At 39.6% G+C, this 19,987-nt stretch overlaps 1 protein-coding gene across 2 annotated transcripts; it reads left to right on the top strand.

The window, feature by feature from the left end:
- The first annotated feature begins 226 nt into the window (after window positions 1-226).
- CLCC1 (chloride channel CLIC like 1) lies at window positions 227-19,952 on the top strand. 2 transcript variants are annotated; one of them, XM_015428279.1, is made up of 14 exons: window positions 227-304; window positions 3,941-3,978; window positions 4,571-4,686; window positions 7,640-7,750; window positions 9,847-9,957; window positions 10,801-11,022; window positions 11,970-12,110; window positions 12,836-12,929; window positions 14,293-14,390; window positions 14,479-14,625; window positions 15,883-16,212; window positions 16,639-16,704; window positions 17,220-17,504; window positions 19,057-19,952. In XM_015428279.1, the coding sequence occupies exons 3-14, from the start codon at window positions 4,639-4,641 to the stop codon at window positions 19,084-19,086; spliced, it is 1,683 nt and encodes a 560-aa protein (XP_015283765.1). In that variant the 5' UTR covers window positions 227-304; window positions 3,941-3,978; window positions 4,571-4,638; the 3' UTR covers window positions 19,087-19,952. The 2 variants fall into 2 exon arrangements, with proteins under 2 accessions (XP_015283765.1, XP_015283764.1); XM_015428278.1 differs by having other exon boundaries at window positions 233-304; window positions 4,552-4,686.
- The last annotated feature ends 35 nt before the right edge of the window (window positions 19,953-19,987 follow it).

Here is a 19,987-nt window from a genome sequence, read left to right as displayed (position 1 = left end):
GGGAGCCGGAAAGACCTCTCGCGTGTGATGTTGTTTGGTTGCCGTCGCCGCCTTCTCTCGCTCCTTCCCGGATTGGAGAAACCCGAGCGAAGCCTGAACGGCAGACTGGCTTCTGATTGGGTATTTCCGAAGAAGGAACAGAAGCGCCGTCCAACCCCAAATGGCGGCCAAGCAAACTGAGGCAGGCAGGCAGGCGGGCGGGCGGGGTCATGGACTTGGAGGAGGAGTGCGGCGGAAGGGTGTCGTTTTGGGTTCGTTCCGCCTTCCGTAGCTGCCCGAATAGCGGCTGTTGGAAGAGAGGAGGGTGAGGCGCGCGCGCCGGGCCGTGGAGCGAAAGGACAAAGCGGGATGACTCTGTGTGGTGCTGGGGGAGGGGTGGGCTGGGCTTCAACCGCTGGCCTTTATCTGTGGCGTGTTACCAGGGAGGCCGCTTTCTCGGCGCCCTCCGCATCTCCTTACTTGGCTCATCACGAGGGCAGGACTTTCGCCTCAAGGATGTACCCGACCCGGCCCGCCCGCCGTAAAAATAACTATAGTCCTGTCACAGCTGGTGGGGATTATCCGAGCGCGACCACACCCCAACGTCTGGGAAGTGGAGCGCACCTGTGGTTTACCGCTGACAATGCGGTTAAAAAACTAGTACCTCGTTTGCCACGGGCTGCCTCCAAACGTCGTTGGTGTGATCGCGCGATTCCTCTCCGGGCCCTACCTGCCGGGGCCGAGGGAAGGACCCCTGGTGTGCCGCCGGGGGCACTTAGCCACGCCTCTCCCCCCCCCCCATATCCGGACCTGAATTCAGCAGCTGAAGCTTTCCTCTTCGATTCGAGGGGGAGCCTCACCTGTTGTATTTCTGCCTCTTACCATAACGGCGAGGCGGGTAGTCGAGCCAGGCGGCGTGTTTTGGACGCTTTAAACGGGGTGTAGAACCCCTAAGCGTCAAAGCAGAGTCTGTTTGGATTAGCAGGCGTGTATTCTGTATGGGCATCGGAAAAGGGCGGGGGGAGAGTGGTGTATTTCTGCATGTTTTGCACACATTGAACATCCCCGAGGGATCCTCGGCAGTGAGGGCTGTATGGCTGCCTTTTATTCCTATAACAGAGTTTGGGTCCAGTGGCACCTTCAAGACCAGCAAAGTTTTATTCAAGCTGAGTTTTCATGTGCACCGCACACTTCTTCAGATACCTTGAAATGGAAACAGGAATAGCAGCCATACATATGGAGGGTGGGCAGTGAATAAACATGCAGAGAAATGAAGATGTTTGTAACGGATTAAAAGTATAATAAGTAATTTATGGCTATTGTCTGGGTTCAGTGGGGGGGGCAGAGCCAAGGTAATAAATATGTCAGAATTGGAGATTGATGTATCCTTAATCGTGAGAGTCTGTCATTAGGTTATAGCCGTCTCCTTGCAAGCAAGGAGGCAACATTGCAGCATCTTTTATCTTAGAAGTGGGGCTATTGGCTGTGTTCTTTTCCTTGTCCCCAGACCAGCAAAATACACTTGCATCCACCATTCCAAATTACATTACATATCAAGTAAACTGAGACTCTGTTGTTGTGTTCCATTCTTCTCCCCTCAAACATGGATTTAACTAACAGAGTCCTTTTCTTAGAGATTGGGTGCAATGTTATGTCAGTCTTTGTTGAGTCTTAGTCCTCCTGTATCTGAAGTGCGGGGAAGGGCTTGCAAGTCAGACTTAGGACATGAAACAGGCAAGCTTTTTATTTATTAGGCTGGCTGTAAAAAAAAAAAAGCTTCCCTATGTTAAAAGCCACCCAGGTGCTGGCATGAGAGTGCAGAGACTTCAGAGAAGGATGGGGGGTTGCTGGAATGATCAAGCTGCTTTCTTCCATCCCTGGCACAAGGCCCGCAGGCTCAGGGAGGCTCACAGTTTACCCAACCTCCAGTCCATCCAGGGGCAGTTGTATCAAGGTGGGACCCATCTGTCAGCCACAAAACCTCTGAGAAATGGTCTTGCCCACTTTGCTGAATCATGAAGCTAGTGCCACATTGCCGAATGGCACTCAGAAGAGCCAAAGGTGGTGTATCAAAAAGCCCCATGTGATTCCTGAACCACTGGATATCACTGGCTAAAGGGATATAATTGGGATGAGGCTAAAGTTGTTCATTCACCCCTAGTGACTCAGCCATTGACAATCAAAGTTGCTAATACCTTTGTATTTTAGTGTATGTAGACATTTTGACATATGCTACTGTGTAAATGTGGAGTTCAATCCTATGAAGGATTTCTGCTGATTGAAGGTGGAAGGTGATTTTTTTCTTATTCTGTTCTCTTGCTATAGACTTTTGGCTCACCCATCATGTTGTACCTGGGGGGGTCTCCTGCCCCTCAAAAGCAGCATTTTGGGCTGCATTGGGAGGGAAGAGGCAAGGAAGTTGCACTCCAGTGATGGAAATCTTTCTGTCTGCAGAAATGTTCATGGGATCCAAATCTTAACTCCATAGAAGTTTAAAGGAGTACCCGGGATAAATGTGGGATGAACTTTAGCAGCTAGAACTTTACAAGCAAGATCTGAAGTAATTTATTGATCTTAAGCTCATTCCTGACTAGGGATGGGTGTGAACCTAAGTACAAACCTAAATTCATCAAGAACTTGGCCCAGTTAATGGTTTGTGAACCTCGGTTGGTGCTATCCTGCCGTCACGAGCCCTACGAACATTCCAAGTGGGTTCCTGTTGGCTTGCAAAAACCATTTAAAAGGATTCCTTTTTTGCAAGCCACACTGTGGCAGTGGCACAACTTAAAAGAAGGCACAACTCAGCAAGTGAATGGGGAAGACATTTAAATCCCTTGTCAGTTGACTTGCTGAGTCATGTCCCAGCGGCAGGACTCAGCAAGTCAACTGAGAAGGCATTCAAATGCCTTCAGAGTTAGAAGTGACCCCTTTCACTCTCCCCCCCCACTTCGGGGTCACTGAAGTGGCTTGTAAAAGCCATTTAAAGGGAATGTTCAATTGGGTGCCCATTTGGATCACGGCTTTTAACAAAATGGTAGAACAACTCCAATCCAATTTTGTGAGGAAAATATTAGGGTTGCCTCTGTGTGTTTCCTATGCCGCTATTTGTTTGGAAGTCAATATGATATGCTTGGAAACAAGGGCTTGGATAATTACTTTCAGATTTTGGCTACGTTTGCATTTTAGGAACTGTCCCCATAGCCTTATTACATATCTGTTGGAAGAGTCTCATTGTTCTGAGTGGTTTGCTGCTATAGAAAGGAAAATCATCTCAATAGGCTTATGCTTGAATGATATGATGTCCTTATCTGAAGTACACATCTTTGCCCTGCTCAAACAGAGATTAATTGATATTGAGATGCAAGAGCGTAGAGCCTTGGCTTCTGGTAGATGCTCCCCTTTAAGTTGGGCACGTTTTCCGATCAACACCCCTGCACAATACTTATCGGATTTGACTTCTCCACAGCTGCGTAGAGCATTTATGCTGGCCCGCTTTAACGTGCTCCCCTCTGCAGTTTTAGCAGGAAGATTTAAGAAAATCCCCTACTCTGTTAGGTTTTGTGATTGTGATTCAGAGGAGATTGAAACAATCAAACACGTATTCCTCCATTGTAGTATGTATGATGACATTCGGGCAGTCTATCTAGAAGCCATACTTAAGAAAGATGTCAAGCAATCAGATGACAGAATGTTGTACCGTTTATTGGCTTCACAAAATACAGTGGTTATTGAAGCGGTGGCTAAGTTCTGTAACTGCCTTATAATGAGGAAGCTGTGTGTTAAATCCATGAACTGAAGGGTGACTGTATGATTCTGATCCATGCCAATAAAGGTTTTGAATTGAATTGAATTGGGAATGTTCAATTTAAATGGCTTTTGCAAGCCATTTCAGCAATCATTGGAAAATAAAATCAGTAAATTCTGTTAACAGTAGTAAATTGTAGTCTTCATTGCATTGTAGATCAAGGCTTGTTTTCCCTTGAACCTCTGAGACAATTGGTAAGTCAGCTGCTATTTTTGTTCACTACCTTTCATCACTGAGAACTAGACTTTAATAATAAGGGCTCATCATTTCCTGCTTTGTCTTATAGCTAGTGAGCTAAGTTGTGTTTTTGTTTAGAGAATTTTGCAATGTTCTGAGAGAGTTTTGCAATGATGCATGATGTAATGGTTGCCAATCTCTATGTGGCTTTATGGCTGAGAAGTTTGGACTTTCATACATAGCTCAATAGTCTTTGCTGGTAGTTCTATTAAGATAAATAGTGGTGTAAACTCATGCTACAGAGTAGAAGTCTGAAAATACCTTATGTACCATTATCTCTGAATATTAGCATCTACAGCTTAATGAGCATTTCTCACAGAAGCTGTGTACATCATTCTGTTCTGTGAATGATGAGCAGAATGCAAATTTGATAAGTAAATAGTGATTAGTATTTTTCAATTTAGCTACAGAATCCAAATACTGAAGGCAACCAGGATGATAACCATAAAGAATTCTGAGCACTAGATAGCTTATTCTCCAGGATCTTACATTTTACTGAAAACATGTTGTTCTGTTGTGCTTGGTGATAGAGGATGCTGCTTTCTTTAGTACTTTGTGCCATTCTGCTTATTGCGAATGGTGAAATTCAGAATGATGAATGGATTGATCCAACAGACATGCTGAATTATGATGCAGCTTCAGGTACAATGAGAAAGCCTGATGTGGTAAGTATACAGAAACTCTTGTAAAACTGGGTACTATGAAAAAATAAACTTTAGATTTGTTTAGTTAATACCTTCTACGGATCCTGTTCCCTTACCTGTTTTAGATGTGTGGATCAGTTTTCTTTATAGGGAATTTATTTTCCTTACCAAATGCATAGTCTTTTGGTTTGAGCATTGTTGCAAGTTACTGGAATATTTCAGCTCTGATAGTGTCATTGGAACAAAGCTGTCAAATTCAAACAAACCAGTTGGAAAGAAGTAGCAATTGTTAGATTTTGAATCTCCTGATTTTTACATCAGTCTTTCAGTGGTGTCTCCTTTTTCACTTGTTTCTTAAAAAGAAATAAATGCAGATTAGAGATGTGAACATTTCCAGCCATTTTGAAGCCATGGGGGGGAAATGCTGTTTTTCTTTTTTTTCTGGGGGAATTTGTTGGGGGGGGGAGTTTAAGTACTTGAAGACTCGCGTGGATTGAAAAAAGCTTCTTTATTTTTTTCATGTTAGCATGCATGTTGTGTTGCTTGGTTCATTTTCAAAACAGAATATTTCTTTTATATGCTACAGAAGATGGAGGAAGTTGAAGTATGCAAGAGAATTTGAGAGTTGTATGTGCCTAATACTGTAGGTTGTCTTGCATAAATTTTACATGGTTTTGGGGGAGACTAAAAGGAAGCTAAAGCAGTATTTTCAAACTTTGCCGTAAAAAATATTTGACTCCCCATTCTAACAGAAAATAGTTCATAGGAATGTTTTTTTTTTAAATTACAACTTCTAGTTTATATAGATATATTGGGGGGGGTCCTTGGAGAAATCAGAAATCAGCTTGCATTAACCATAGTTTTTCTGCCCCCCCTCCGCCAACCTTTACATGTCTAGCCCTGATTCAGTGACTCAGGTGTATGTGTGGGTGCTCTGATATCTGCACGAAGGCTCCATTCATATCAGCGTTTGAACTGATATGTATTCTCTGAGGAGATCCCAAATGGAATTGCCCATACAAGTGAATTGGGGTAACTCCTGCTTCAGTAGGGTTCCTGGTGAGCATTGGGGTCATAGAATCATAGAGTTGGAAGGGACCTACAGGGTCAATTAGTCCAACCCCCTGCACAATGCAGGATATTCACAACTACCCCTCCCACGTCCCCAGTGACCCCTGCTTCATGCCCAGAAGATGGCAAAAAACCCTCCAGGATCCTTGGCCAAATTGACCTGGAGTAAATTGCTTCCCAACTAACGTGCTGATCAGCCTTTCCCTGTGTGTGTGAGAAAGGGCCACAAGAACTAAGCAGTGATTCAACCCTCCCTCTCATGATCTGCCTAAGTTTACAGAATCATACTTGATGTCAAATGGCTATCTAGCCTCTGCTTAAAAACCTCCAATGAGGGAGCGCCTACCACCTCCTGAGGAAGCCTGTTCCACTGAGGAACCACTCCAACTGTGAGGAAGTTCTTAATATTTGGAGAACCTTGTTTTGTTGTTTTTAGCATCTCTTGCTAGCCTAAGCGCATACTGAGATTTAGCTTTTCTAACACTCTCCCTACAAGCACTGGTTATTTGTTTATAAGGCCCTTGGTTATAAGGCCCTCCTTCCATTTCCTAAATTAGTTTTTAAATTTTTTTCCCCAATCTTTAGAAAGCTGTTTATGGAGCCAACTTGGCTTCTTTAGGCTCCTCCCATTTTTCCTTCTCATAGGAATGATTTGTGATTGCGCCTTCAATATTTTGCTTTTAAGAAACTCCCACCCCTCTTGAACTCCCTTTTCCTTAAGTACTTTTGACCATGAGATTATACCCAGTATAACTTTAAATTTGTTAAGATTTGCTTTCCTGAAGCCCAACCTGTATGTCTGACTGCATACAGCTTTTCCCTTCCCCAATACTGTAAATTCTAAAATTACATGGTCACTACTACCCAGGGTGCCCACTAGTTTCACTTTGTCAACCAGTTCTTCCCTGTGGTGAGAATCAAGTCCAAGGTAGCAGATCCCCTTGTTTTCCTCTCCACTTTCTGGAAAATAAAGTTGTCAGCAAGACAAGTCAGGAATTTATTCAACGTTGCATTTGTAGCAGAGTTGGTCTTTCAACAGATATCCGGGTAACTGAAATTCTCCATGACCACCATGTCCGTCTCTTTGAGAACTTTGTAATTTGTTCTAGGAGTGTCTCATCCAAGTCCTCTGCCTGGCTTGTTGGTCTATAGCAGACCCCCAGCATAATATCACTATTATTTCTTACTCCTTTTATTTCACCCAGAGACTCTTAGCTGAACTTCCACGCTTGGATTTGTGCATTTCCTCACAATTATATACCTCCTTTACATATAATGCTACTCCTCCCCCCTTCCTTATTTGTCTATCCCTTTTAAACAAGTTGTACCCCTCAATCCCACCGAATTTCAGTAATGCCTGTTAGTTCACAATTCCGTTTCTGTATTAGGATTTCCTGTATTAATTCCTCCTGCTTGTTTCCCATACTCTACACATTAATTTAGAGACACTGGAATCTGGGGGAGGGGGGGATGCTGTAAAGCTCTGGCCCAGGCCAGGGGTGGCCAAACTGCAGTTCGGGAGCCACATGCGGCTCTTTCACAGAGTCTAATTTAATGTTAATAAAAAGCAAATTTGGCTCAGGCCAAACTTTATGTTCACAGCCAAGCTAAAGTAAGTTACCTAGTGTGGTTATGTTGTTATGTCACATCTAGAGAGATATTTTTCTCTCTATTATTTTATGAGGTAAGAGAAATACCACAACAACATCAACTAGATAACCTCTCTAGCTTGGCTGTACTATTCCTGTGTGCAACTGCAACACGTGGCAAACTTTGATTTCCCTTCTTACTGTTCACTTATGTTTATTTCCTCATATATATGCTAGCCAGTTAATCTAAAGATTCACATAATCTGTCCATTGATACACTGGCAATAACAACATATAATTAACCATTGTTGCAGGTGAACCAAGATGCTTCTGAAAATAAGAAAATACCAAGAGAGACAGTGGCAGGAGGAAATATTTTGGATGTTTCCAAGTGCCAAAGAAAACTAGATTCAACCATTCAGAAGGTTTGTTCATGTGTATAGTGCTTTATAATATGTGTAAGATATTATCAAAATATACAGTTTACATATATTATGAAGAAATCAAAATCTTACTAGAATATCATCTTGGGAAAAGCGTTTTGCTGTTTAAACCTCCTCCATTTGTGGAGATGTGTGTGGTGGTGGGGATTAGTATTCATAATAATATAGTGTGAATTACACGTCTGTGAGAATTTCACTATTGACATTAGGGATGGGCACAAACTGGCTCATGAACTAAAGTTTGTGGCGAATTTTGGGCCATTAGTGTTTTGCAAAGTCAAGTTCATGGCAGATCATCCGGCATGAAATTTCAAGTTGTTTGTGGAGGTTTGTGCTGGTTCGCCTGTCATTTCCCCAGAAAGCACTTTCCTGGGGCCCCTTCCGGGGGGGGGGGCGTAACTTGGACCTTGTAAATGGAATCCTCACCAAACTTGGAGGGCAGTCAGCTGGAGATCCCCTGCAAGTTTGGTGTCTCTAGCACACCCAGTGGGGGCACTCTACCACCTCACAAACCTAACTGGTTTGTAAGGCGGCTAAAAGTTTGTGACGGTCTGGGGTTCATGAATGAGGCACAACATGAACCGAACCGGAAAAAATGCCCATTCCTAATTGATATCAACACGAATAGGATTGCTTCCTTAGTACATGCCTGTGGGCCAAAACTTGATGTGTCTTCTTTATTTTATATGGTAATTTGGGTATATTGTTATGATGTTGTTCAGTTTTGTTTTTTAATTCCTCAGAGATCTAGGATGTAGCTGCCATATCTTTGCTGAAGGTACAATTTTACTGAGGACGCTTTGGCTAAACAATCATTGGAAGGCACTTTCTGGACCAGAAATTAGTATCAGTGAAATATCATTTGGCATGTGATTGCATCTTTAGAGGCCTCGTTTATACTTTTATTCTGTGGTTTCACTTTGGAACAAAAGATTTTCTGGTCCAGCTTGTATCGATGTTGCATAATTGTCTGATTGTATTGTATTATGATAGAAGCCAATTGGTCCTCATTGTGTTTGACCTCTGAAGAAGGCCTATACGGGCCGAAACACGTCAGGTCACATCCATTGGCCCTTGTGTGTAAAATTTTGGCATTTTTACATGAGGTGTGATTGGGCCCTTATATGTTTTTTAATTCTTTGCTAATAAATACATGTATTTTTTAATATTATAAACATTACGTTTTTATTGTTGGCCCTCTATTCTGTTTGACCTACCTTTTTAGGTTCTGGTTCCCAGGTTTCAGGGTTAAGTCGTCCCCCCCCCTTTTGTTCCCAGCTGGCATATCACATGCCAGTATACATATGATGGGTGACGTTCATGTTCAATACATGTCCATGCATGGTGTATTCTGTGCTTGGTTATAACAGACTTGTACAATCTGTGAACCATCAAGGTAAATTCATCCAACCAGCTGTGTATTGTGGCTTGCCCACTTGACAGCATCCTGTTTTTGTAGTCCAGGATAAATAGGATAACTGAGAAATTTATCTCAGATAAACTACCATTTGTGATTGGTAGGCTTCATTTGGTTTAATGTGTTACATGTTATACTAGTCTGATTTATAAACTCACCTGGGACCTGAATCATTTGAAAACAAATCAAGATTTTGTCACTCACTCATTATTATGGCCCATAGGTCATTCAGAAGCAGAAAACCCCCACTATTTTATGCTTAATTACCTACATAAAATCTCAGTATACGTCATTCATCCTAGTTTATTTTACTAGTATATTTTTATAATCTGAGTAGATTAAACACAGGATATTATATTGACTTGTATTTTCATCAAGATTCTTTGGATCGTTTGAAAACAAACAAAGCTATTTTTGTGTTTTTTGACTGCATTACCAAATGGTTTTAAGTCCAGAGTGCTTATACAGTTGACTCAGAACTGATAGAAGGCAAACAGTAGCTTTATGTGTTTCAGTCCGATAACTACAAAAGCTGCAAAAAATTGTTGCTGGGCCACAGAAATCTCTCTTCATGGTTGGCTGTAGTATGCATTTTGTGTATGGCATGAATGAAATAGCTGTTTGGGGAAGATATATTAGTGAAGCACCTTATTTTTTGCAGCTTGAAGAATATGAAAAGAAAGAGAAAGCCAAGTTGTATGAAAGCAATAGCATTCATGTTTTTAAGAGATACTTGAATAAGATTTTAATTGAAGCAGGAAGACTTGGTCTAGTGAGTATTATTATTGTTGTTGTTGTTATTATCTTCGTGTCTTTCTCACTGAGACTTTAAGTTTGATTACAAAATATGAAAACAAGTCAATGAAAATATGAAAAACAGTTCAATCAGAATATCACCTAAAAATACTGAGCAGTTTTTATTGCATTCTATATTATTTAATGATTAAAGTTCATTCCTAAAACGTCCTGTGCAAGCAGTGCATCAGTTGTTAAGATGAGGCATAATGAGGCTTCTTGGTAGAAGCACCATGCCTACTGTGTGCTATAGTGCTGATGCCGTACAGACATCCACTGTTCCACCTATGATTCTGAAGTTCCTGGTTTTCTGATTCTTTTTCATTGGTGTGCTTCTGCTTTATATTATCTGTTCACCTGCTTCTTTTTATTATGGTGATCCTTCTTTTGGTGCTTCTGCTATTTTAGATTATTTATTTGACTTTATATTGTTACAGGATTTTACAGTTAACTTTGGTTGTCTGATTATTAGGTGATTCTGTTGTACGAGTTATCTTATTGTACTGTGAATGATCTTGAGTGTATATTTATAGAGAAGTGGTACATCAGTATTTTAAATAATACAATAAATAGGTCAGTTTGTTGTTTACTTGGTGTTGAACTGAAGAAACAACAAATCTAATTATATCCTCAACAGTGCAGACAGACCTTGCTCTGGGATTCTTTGTCTGTTACAAGTGCTACCATAGCAATCAATCAGCATTTTGCATGAACACAGCAACTTGCCAGCACTGATTAACTGTCAGAATTCTTTTAATTTATTATTTGCCTTTGCAAAACTGTTCACTAAAAAGTTAATTTTTTTGTTCCCCGACTTCAGCCTGATGATAGAATTGGAGAGATGCATTACGATGCTGAGGTCATCCTTACTAAACAGACACTGAATGAAATCAGCAGATTTCTTAATGAAGAGGGCTGGAAATCAGCTGCTTTGGATGATGCACTTAGTGATATTCTGATTAATTTTAAGCATCATGATTATGAGGCTTGGAAATGGAAGTTTGAGGATGCGTTTGGAGTTGATCCCTACAATATCTTCATGGTGAGTGAATTTTTCTATAATAGTATGTAATAAGGTATTCTACTAGTAGAAATGTCATATCAGGAGTAAAAGTGCAAACCATGCTGTGGCTGAGCAAAATCAGCTCTTCCTTCAGGAGACAGTAAGTGAAGTAGGTACAGTTTTTACCAGGGATAGTCTAGCAGCTATAAGTAGTATCTTGCTACAGGCTCACTAACAATTATGCATAAAGCTGCTCCAGAGTCCAGCCCCATTTTTTCTGTGGGCTTAGACTGGAGTGACTCTTGAGTAGGATTACACTATAAAATTTGTTAAGAATGCAAACTTAGAAATTGTCAAGGACATGGTAGACTATTCAGTGCATAACTGATAGACTGAATTAGCTTGGCAGGTCAGAAATTGCGCAGGCTTGCAATAAGTTGTGCCTGTTTAAACTCACTGACAATAGTCTGCTGTCAGGCTATTCTAACTTAAAGGAGGAATTATTGCTGTTAGAATACATGGGCAGTGGTCACCTACCTGACAATTTTTATATTAACTTCACCATGTTAATTCTAATTCTAGAGATCTGTTTTAGATATTTATTCCCTGCTCTTATCCCTGAAGTGGCTTACTACATCATTCTCCCCTCCTGTATTTTATATTCACAACAACCTTGCGAGTTTGCTTAGGATGAGAGGCAATGATTGGCTCAAGGTCACTCACCAAGCTTCCGTGGAAGAGTGGGGATTCAGACTTGGGTCTCCTGGGTCCTAGTCCAGAATACTAACCACTGCACTGTGCTGACCTAGATGGCATGCATACGACTTCAAGCAGAAGCTGAATTTTAAAAATGAACAATGTATTTTACTGGTTTTAAATTTTTTCAAAACTTTCAGAAGAGGTGAGGTATTCTTTTCATGAGATTGACTATTGAAGTTTTTCAAGACTTTGCAACTCTCATACCATTTTTAATCTGTTTTCCCAAGGTACTTCTGTGTTTAGTGTGCATTACAATGATCGTTGCTACAGAACTCTGGACACGCATAGGTTGGCTAACACAACTCAAACGTGTTTTATTTATTAGTTTTCTCATCAGTTTTGGATGGAACTGGATGTACTTATATAAGGTATGTAATATTAAGAAGGGAGAACAAGGTGGGTATTTATTTGCTCTGGAAATAATCTATGTACAAGTTGAAATTGCTACTTACACTCTCCCCATTAGCCTCAAGAGTTCCGCACTCACTGCTGTTGAAATAGAAACTTTACTTCTTGCTGCCATGTACATTTTGGCCCATAACCCAGATATAAACATTGTTTGTGCACAAGCATACTTGCTTTTCTGTACTGACTTTTTAAAACTTAGTATGGTTCTTTAATTTTGCTTAATTTCATCATGGCATAGTAGGTTTAAATGTTTTCCATCCAGTATGCAGTTTTTTCCACAAATGTGTGCTGTACTAGTTCAGTAGGCCAGCTTGCATACTGATGAAAAGCAGTCACTGCAGAGTCACCGTTGCTGAGACACCCTCTCCAGTCTTGTACTCTTTGCTCTACCTGTTTTAAGTAACTCAAGGTTCAGTCACAGGGATGGAGAGAGCCCAGCTTGGAATGCCACGCAACACAAGTGCAATCCGCCTTAAAAATTGTACATTTTAATTGGTAGAGGTTGTACATCCCTGCTGCATATGAAGACAGTGGTCAGTATTCTTGACCACTTCATTACATTGTTCAAATCAGATGCAATGAAAACTGAATTTTTTCCATCTTAAACAATTTTTTAGAAATAAGATAGCAAAATGAAATTATTTAGATTTTAAAAATTAAAAATTCCATTGGTGTTTGTTTGTAGGTAGCCTTTGCACAGCATCAGGCTGAAGTGGCAAAAATGGGGAATTTTGATGATGTGTGTGCTGACAAAATACACTGGAGTGATGGCCTTTTCGGTAAGCTCTCTGATTTCTGGTTTGCTACCATAAGTTTCCATGTCAGATGTTTTATGTTAAAAGTGGTACTTTAAAAAATTGGATATTGTACATTCCTGGTAGTGTCAGTTGGACCAGTTATTTTAGAATACCTTATACCAATATTAACTGAATATTTAATATCCTATGTATTCTAGCACATCAGAATAGTTTATTGGGATATATCATACATGCAATTTGTTTGAAGGTAATCTCTCATTCCTGTCAGTAGATTCACGGTTGTCGTTGAATGGTTTACATTTTATATATGGTTACTTGGGTGTGCATCTTGAAATAATTCCAAAAACCATTCTATGGATGCAGCACATTTTGTCAGGGCTAAACAATACGTTTGGCACAAGAGACCCCAGTATGGAAAGCAGCATCTCTGGCTAAACATCTGAAATGTGAGAGTAGTACTGACCCAGTCCTCTGGTCACTCTTTCTCCTCTTTCTTCCCCAGCTGCCCTTTTCTAGCTATGTATGTCTGGGAAACCTGCCTGTGGAAAAGCATATAGGAGAGCAATGGCAGGAGGAAGGAAAAAGTTCTACTTCAGATTTTACTTCCATGTTAAAAGTCCAGTGGAGACCTGGATTTTCAGACTTAAGTCTGCTACTTAATGTTTAGGTTGTGTTTTAGACACAGCAGCCGCAGCTGTATAAGAATGCTGCTTCTCAAAACTGGATAGTTCTCATCAGCTTGAATTTTGCTTGAGATCAGTTGAGGAAACTCATGAAATGCTCATAACTTGGCTGTCACCAGCTAATGTCATATAAGACTTCTCCTCCTTACCCTCAAGGCCATTTGTGGCAGACTTGAGTTGCTGCTGAACAGCTGCAAAGTCGCTGCGGAGTGGGGTGGGGGAGCAAAATTTCCAGCTGATCAGCATATCCTTCTACCACTGTACTCCTACAAGGTCCTTACCCACACCATGACAAATATATCTGGTATCCCAAGCAGGAGAAGGGGTTACTTCTTTGTAGCAAATCATGCTTTCTGTACCAGTATTTTCAGCTGTTGGTCAGCAATCTGGTTTCCATATTTTTGACTCTCAGAATGCTGACTAGCAAATATGCTTTAGAATAGCTTGGGAGTTTATCTCATTATAATTCACCACAATGATTAGAAATTCCTTTCATATCAGATATTGTTTCACTTTCTGTGACAAGTATATATATATACATCTAATTCTATATTTGAATATGACCTAATTATTATCACTTGCTGCTCCAAAATCAAGTCTCTAAAATATGGAGTGGTTTAAAAATAATTAATTTATCCCTATAATTGAAATAGTTGCTATCTTTGTGTTTAGCTGTATGATTTCTTGCTTTTTAACTATAGAATGGTTTAGAAGCTCATGGACATTCCAGGATGACCCCTGCCAAAAGTACTATGAAACCATATTAGTAAATCCTATTTGGCTGGTTCCTCCAACAAAGGTATTCCCCATTTCTGACCAAGCCATTCACATTTTTGTTTTCTAGTAAAGCTATCAAAATAATTCTTGTTTTGTTCCTATTATTTTAGGCTTTGGCTGTTACGTTTACCAATTTTGTAACAGAGCCATTGAAGCACATAGGGCAAGGAATTGGTGAATTTATTAGAGCACTCATGAAGGAGATCCCAGTGTTACTACAGCTTCCAGTACTAATCATTTTAGCTGTTGCAGTTTTGGTATGTATATGCACACTCTCACCTTTGTGTAAATACAAGTACACCATTGTGGAATTTAACAATTTGATATCAGCAGGTCTAAAGCTGAGTGTAATTAGCCACTTACCTTTTTACCCAGAGTAAGCAGATAAGAGATGTCTGGGTGGGGTCCGAAAGAACATCATATATCTTAGCTGGAGCTAGATACAGATATGACTAAGTGATAGCTTTGGAAATATAAAAGGGAAAGCAACTATTTCTCCATCCCCCAAGCACCATTGCTGCATCCGGAGATCTTTTTGCACTAGGCACAAGTTAACCTTCATTCCATTTTAACACTGTTATAAACTGCAGACTTTGCTTTTCCATGTCTGCCACGTTGTTTCTCTCCTCTGATTTTTCTCCGATTAACACCCAACTTGAAAGAGAGTTTTGGTGAACTCATAGCTTTCCAACTACTTCAAGTTGCTTTTAATAAAATATACAGTTGTGTTTGGGTTGTTTCTAATGTACCAGCATAATTACTTGCAATTTTAGTTCTATTACAGTTGCCACTCCCCACCTTTTAGAGCAGAAGAGGCAGCTGGGGCTGTCCACTTTCAGCCCTGGAAATGTTGTATAGTGGCCAAGATAAAAGTTAAAATGAATTTAAAATGTTGTATTAAAGTCCTCAGTTTGTAGCTTAGGAATGTATATAATAACTTCTCAATCAAGGGAAATCTAAATGATTTCCCACAGAAAAAATCCTAAAACATGCTTTTTGAAATACAAAAATGGATATTTTTAAAATGAATGCAGTGCAGTGTTATGGAATTCTGAACAATGTTACAAACCTTGATATTTTGCTCTGTCTTTGGTTATGCAATGATTAATAATGAATTATATGACCTCGTAGTTCTGATCAGATAGATATGAGGCTGATCTGAATTCTACAGTGATTTTATCATGTATGTTTTAAATTCTTATCCACCTTGGTGGCCCTTGTAAGAGCAAAAAGGCAGAATACAAATTTTGTAAATAATTTTTTTTAAAAAACTGACCTATAGAGAACTGCAGCAACACCATTTAATTATTTAGATAAGAAGGGTGATAAATGCAGTAAAACTAGAAAATCTCAGGTGGGGTACGAAATATTGTTTAATGAGGAATAAAAAATGTATGTTGGGAGTCCTATTTATTGAGAAAACAATCTAAAGACTGTAAAAAGGATTAATAGAAAACTAAAGGTGGATGTCTGAGTGCTTACTGGGTGTTTACACTGAGATATGTCTGCTATAGAGTTTCTGCTATGGGGCAGGAAGATCAGTTACTGCATTAAGGCAGTTAACCTACCAAGAGAGACAGGAGCCTCCCTCTCTTCCACCAAGCAACTCGAAAAGACAAGAACCTATAGTATATCACCAACCTAATGGAGCAGACGGTAGAGTTAACAACTCAGTGGGGTGTATTGAAGGCACCAATAGAGGGCCATTTGACAGAGGAGATGCTTCGAAAACAAGAGATGAGTGCCGAAAATCTCAAGAAGGCAAGAAAAGCAGCATTGACACTTTGCGAGCATGTGATGTGTTAGATATGCCACTTGAAGAGCATCCCAAAGTGGCAGCCAAGGTAAGTCGGGAAATAAGATGTTTTCAGTAATATTAAACAGAGGATGCATCTGTTGGGTTAGTAAGTAGTTCAAATTGGATTTTTATTTTTAAATTAATGCCCTGTTCCTAATGAAGCCATAGGAAATAATTTTTTTAAGTAATCGTTAATCCATTAAAAGAGTATCTCTCTTACAAAAAGGGGCAACACATAGGCCAGGATTTTAACATGGTAATCTTAAGGGGAATAAACATCTTACAGTTAAAATATCATTTTGTGGGGCTAGAATGCATTCAACTTCTTTCTAAAAAGTTTCTCAAGGATTGCATGGTGAAAAGACTTGCAGCCTGATACTGTGCATGCTTAACTCAAAAAACCCAGTGTTTTAAATGGGACCTTTCCCTATGTATGTACTATTTCATTGTTTAAATTTACCTTACATTTTAGAGTAACCTACCTTTAGAAGATGAGTTGCCAGTAGAGCCAAAAAAAAAAGACAGTGAAACCCATGGGGTAAGTTGAATGGAGGTATAAGTGCTGACTTGTAGAAAACTAGTGTTTGACAAAAAAGTAAACTTAATGTCATGCTTTTTGTAATTTTCTTCCTAGCATGTTGCAAAGTTGTTAAAAATATTTCAAGTTCTGTATTATCCTGCTGCTTTATATATTTGTGCATTTATAATTTCAGCTGGCTTTTTGGAAGTTGATTGCTCTTCACTGTCTGCTACTTTTAATTATAGCTACATAAATATTGATTTTATAGGATTCTATTTTATCTTTCTTATTGTAAGCCACCCAGGGTACTCCTTTAGTAGAAAAGTGGGATAACAAAATTGCTTAATAATAATAATAATAATAAATAAGCTGTCTTGATTATTTAGAGGTACCCTATTTACAGTGTAATTGTATACAATGTTATTCCAGTTTTGACTGCAACTCAGCATAGAATTGCGCTGTTAGTATTTTTCTGATGCTAGGTGATATTGTTCATTCCATTATATGGTTCTATAATATTTCACTTTTTACAGATTGGACTGTATAGCGAACCGATGGTTCAGACTGACAGAGTACAGAAAAACAGCACAGGTCAAAACCTAGGTGAAATAAACATAGCTGACCCAAAGAGACCACCCCACACAGAAGAACCTACAAACAGTAGTGAAAAGGAAGCAAAGCATAACTCTGCAGAGGATAGGGAAGTGAAGCAAGAAGATGCTCTGGAGACAATAGAAGGATCAGAGAAGAGGAGTAAGAGCAACTCATGTGAATTAAAGGAACCCACAAAGATGGTTATTGAAAATTTGAGCTTCACTGTAAGTCTAGCTTCCACTCTCTCTTACATGCTGCAGAATGGGAAAGTTCAGCTGAACGGATTCAATCTTCCTCAGTGAAATAGCTGTTAGGAGCACAAACACAGGTCTTTCTCTCTTGTTGCAGCGGTTGGAAGGGGTTAATTACTTATCTGAAACTCTGGGAGTAATAAACGCCTGAACATTTCTAGGCTGTTTGTTTTTGGCCAGTCTCAAGACAAGAGAACTGTTGCAATGGTTCCCCCCTTTGCAACCAGGCATGGAGAAATTTTCAAAAGCTATGTTAAAAGATTCTAGAAGTGATACATTCTTGTTTTGTCTAGGGTAGATGTCTAAGTTTGCTGCTTATTTCAAATGGGTTCAAACTCTGTGTTGCACTAAATTGGGTATGCCCCAGGCTAATCCAATCTCATCAGATCTCAGATGCTAAGCAGGGTTGTCCCTGGTTAGTACTATGATGGTAGACCACCAAGGAGGTCCAGGGTTGCAATGCAGAGACAGGCAATGGCAAACCTCCTCGGAGTGTTTCTTGCCTTGAAAAGCCTGTGGGGTTGCCATAAATCAGCTGAAACTTGACAGGACTTTCCATCATCCTTGCATAGAGTTTGTTGATTGAACATCGGCTTATTAGAGCCATGCAGACAAATACCACTTCCTTGAAACCAGACATAGTGACTTTTACATAAACTATTTATCCTTCCTAGTTAGGTAGAGATTTATATACTGATTTTGTGAATGTAAACTTAGTATAGATAAGATTTTCAGCTCGTTATTGCCAAAAAAAATCAAAGTAAACAGTAACATATGGATTTTGATTAAGAGGCAGTTATTAGAGGTTCAAGACAAAACAAACTTGTGCAGAATCCATATGTGACTGTACAGAGGCTACCAGTAAGAACCATGCTTTGTGAGAAGGAGCTGTCCCTTTATTTTACATTTCAACTAATCCTAAGAGTACTGTTATCAATCCCTAAATTTCTGAAGATTGGTCATTTGGTCTAGGTCATGTGAAAATTCCAAGCAAGACATTAAAAATAACAAATTATTGTTCATGTTGACCTCGGGAGAGTAAATTTAAATGTTCAGCTTCATAGAAAAAGGCTTGAGCCTAATAAGTCTGCACTGGCTGAAGAATGATTAAGACATGTTCATGAGTTTTCCCCCTCCTTCTCCTTATTAGTGTCAACTGTGTTGTGTAACCCTCTTTAGTAGCAACTACACTGGCTTCAAACTCTGTGTACAGCCTAGTCCTGATGTGTGCTAGTATAGTTAATGCTGACTAAGGAATAGAGGTTGAATTTGAGGACAGACTTCAAACAAGCATTTAGTGTTGGTAAGAGATCCCTTGCCATGCCTATAGACAGTACTATCTATCCCTCATTCTACATGTATTTTCTCTACAACAAAATGTCAGGGCTCAGAATTAGGGCTGTTTTGGTTTACTTGCTGTGATTTCTGTCAGAAATAGAAATGGTGGCTTGCACATAATCCGAAAAAGGTTAGGGAGTGCAAATGCGCACACAGGCTTCTTAAACTTGAAATCTTTTCATTGCAGGAACAAATTCAGGGGAATTCTGCTTCCTGATAGACCTCCAGTTGTACCAAGGACCCCCCCCCCCCCCCTATTTCTGTTTGTATAAAAGAAAAGCTGTACAAGTGAACTACTTCATAGGCTTCAGTCAACACCCAGTACTTTGTTACATTTTAATTAGATCTGTGTATTGTTCTCAAAAACCTGAATTACGTTTAGCAGGTATTTGAGCCCCGTACAACACTTTTATCATATTGAAAAAGCATTCTGTGTCAGAATAATATTGAAAACCAGATACACGTTTTATAAAAAAAATTGCATACTTTTTGCAAGCAAAATAAAAACTTTCATGACAACATGGTTTTCCTATATTGTTTCATGTTCAACAGCTGAAGAGATGGGATTAAGCTGCACTCAATTTGTCACCCTATTAACATTTTTAGCATTTTGAATAGTAATTGAAAGATAAACCATAGGAACTCATAAAAGCAGAAAGAAAACCAAAAAGCTTTAACAATAGGTTGGATCCAGCCAACATTTCCACTGGTGAAAACAGGTGGGGTCCCCTGTGTTGACCCAGAAAGGGTCCCATGTGGGGAGGCAAAGGTTGTTGCTAAAGATGTGAGGTTTCTTAGCCTATGTCATGTTTCACCAGGGAGAAAGTGACTAAAATTAGATTTTGGGGGTGGGTGGGTTGAATTTTGCAATCCAATCTTGATATTATTCTTTCGATTAAAGTCCTAGATCGTGTGCCCTTAACATAAAGTGAGTTTTCTGCCTTCTCTTTAGTTACAACAGAAAACACCTGGTGTAGCCTGTAATTAAAATTTATTTTTACCAAGTTTTTTTAAAAAAACAATACTGTTATGATTAAGACATTTTATACAGCAGAAGTTAGAAAAACACATTGATATTGAACTACAATTTCCTATTTACCGTAATCACAATTTTAGCT

This window comes from Gekko japonicus, unplaced genomic scaffold (genome assembly GCF_001447785.1).
Source record: "Gekko japonicus isolate JY-2015 unplaced genomic scaffold, Gekko_japonicus_V1.1 scaffold2560, whole genome shotgun sequence".
NCBI lineage: Eukaryota > Metazoa > Chordata > Lepidosauria > Squamata > Gekkonidae > Gekko > Gekko japonicus.
This window is presented reverse-complemented; position numbering and strand designations above follow the sequence as displayed.

What these genes read in the sequence shown, in the direction of transcription:
- CLCC1 (XM_015428278.1), top strand. Translation starts at nt 4,555, where the DNA reads ATGCTGCTTTCTTTAGTACTTTGTGCCATTCTGCTTATTGCGAATGGT. An exon ending in TAGATTCAACCATTCAGAAG is followed by an intron (nt 7,751 to 9,846) that starts GTTTGTTCATGT and finishes TATTTTTTGCAG; the next exon opens with CTTGAAGAATATGAAAAGAA. An exon ending in AAGACAGTGAAACCCATGGG is followed by an intron (nt 16,705 to 17,219) that starts GTAAGTTGAATG and finishes CACTTTTTACAG; the next exon opens with ATTGGACTGTATAGCGAACC.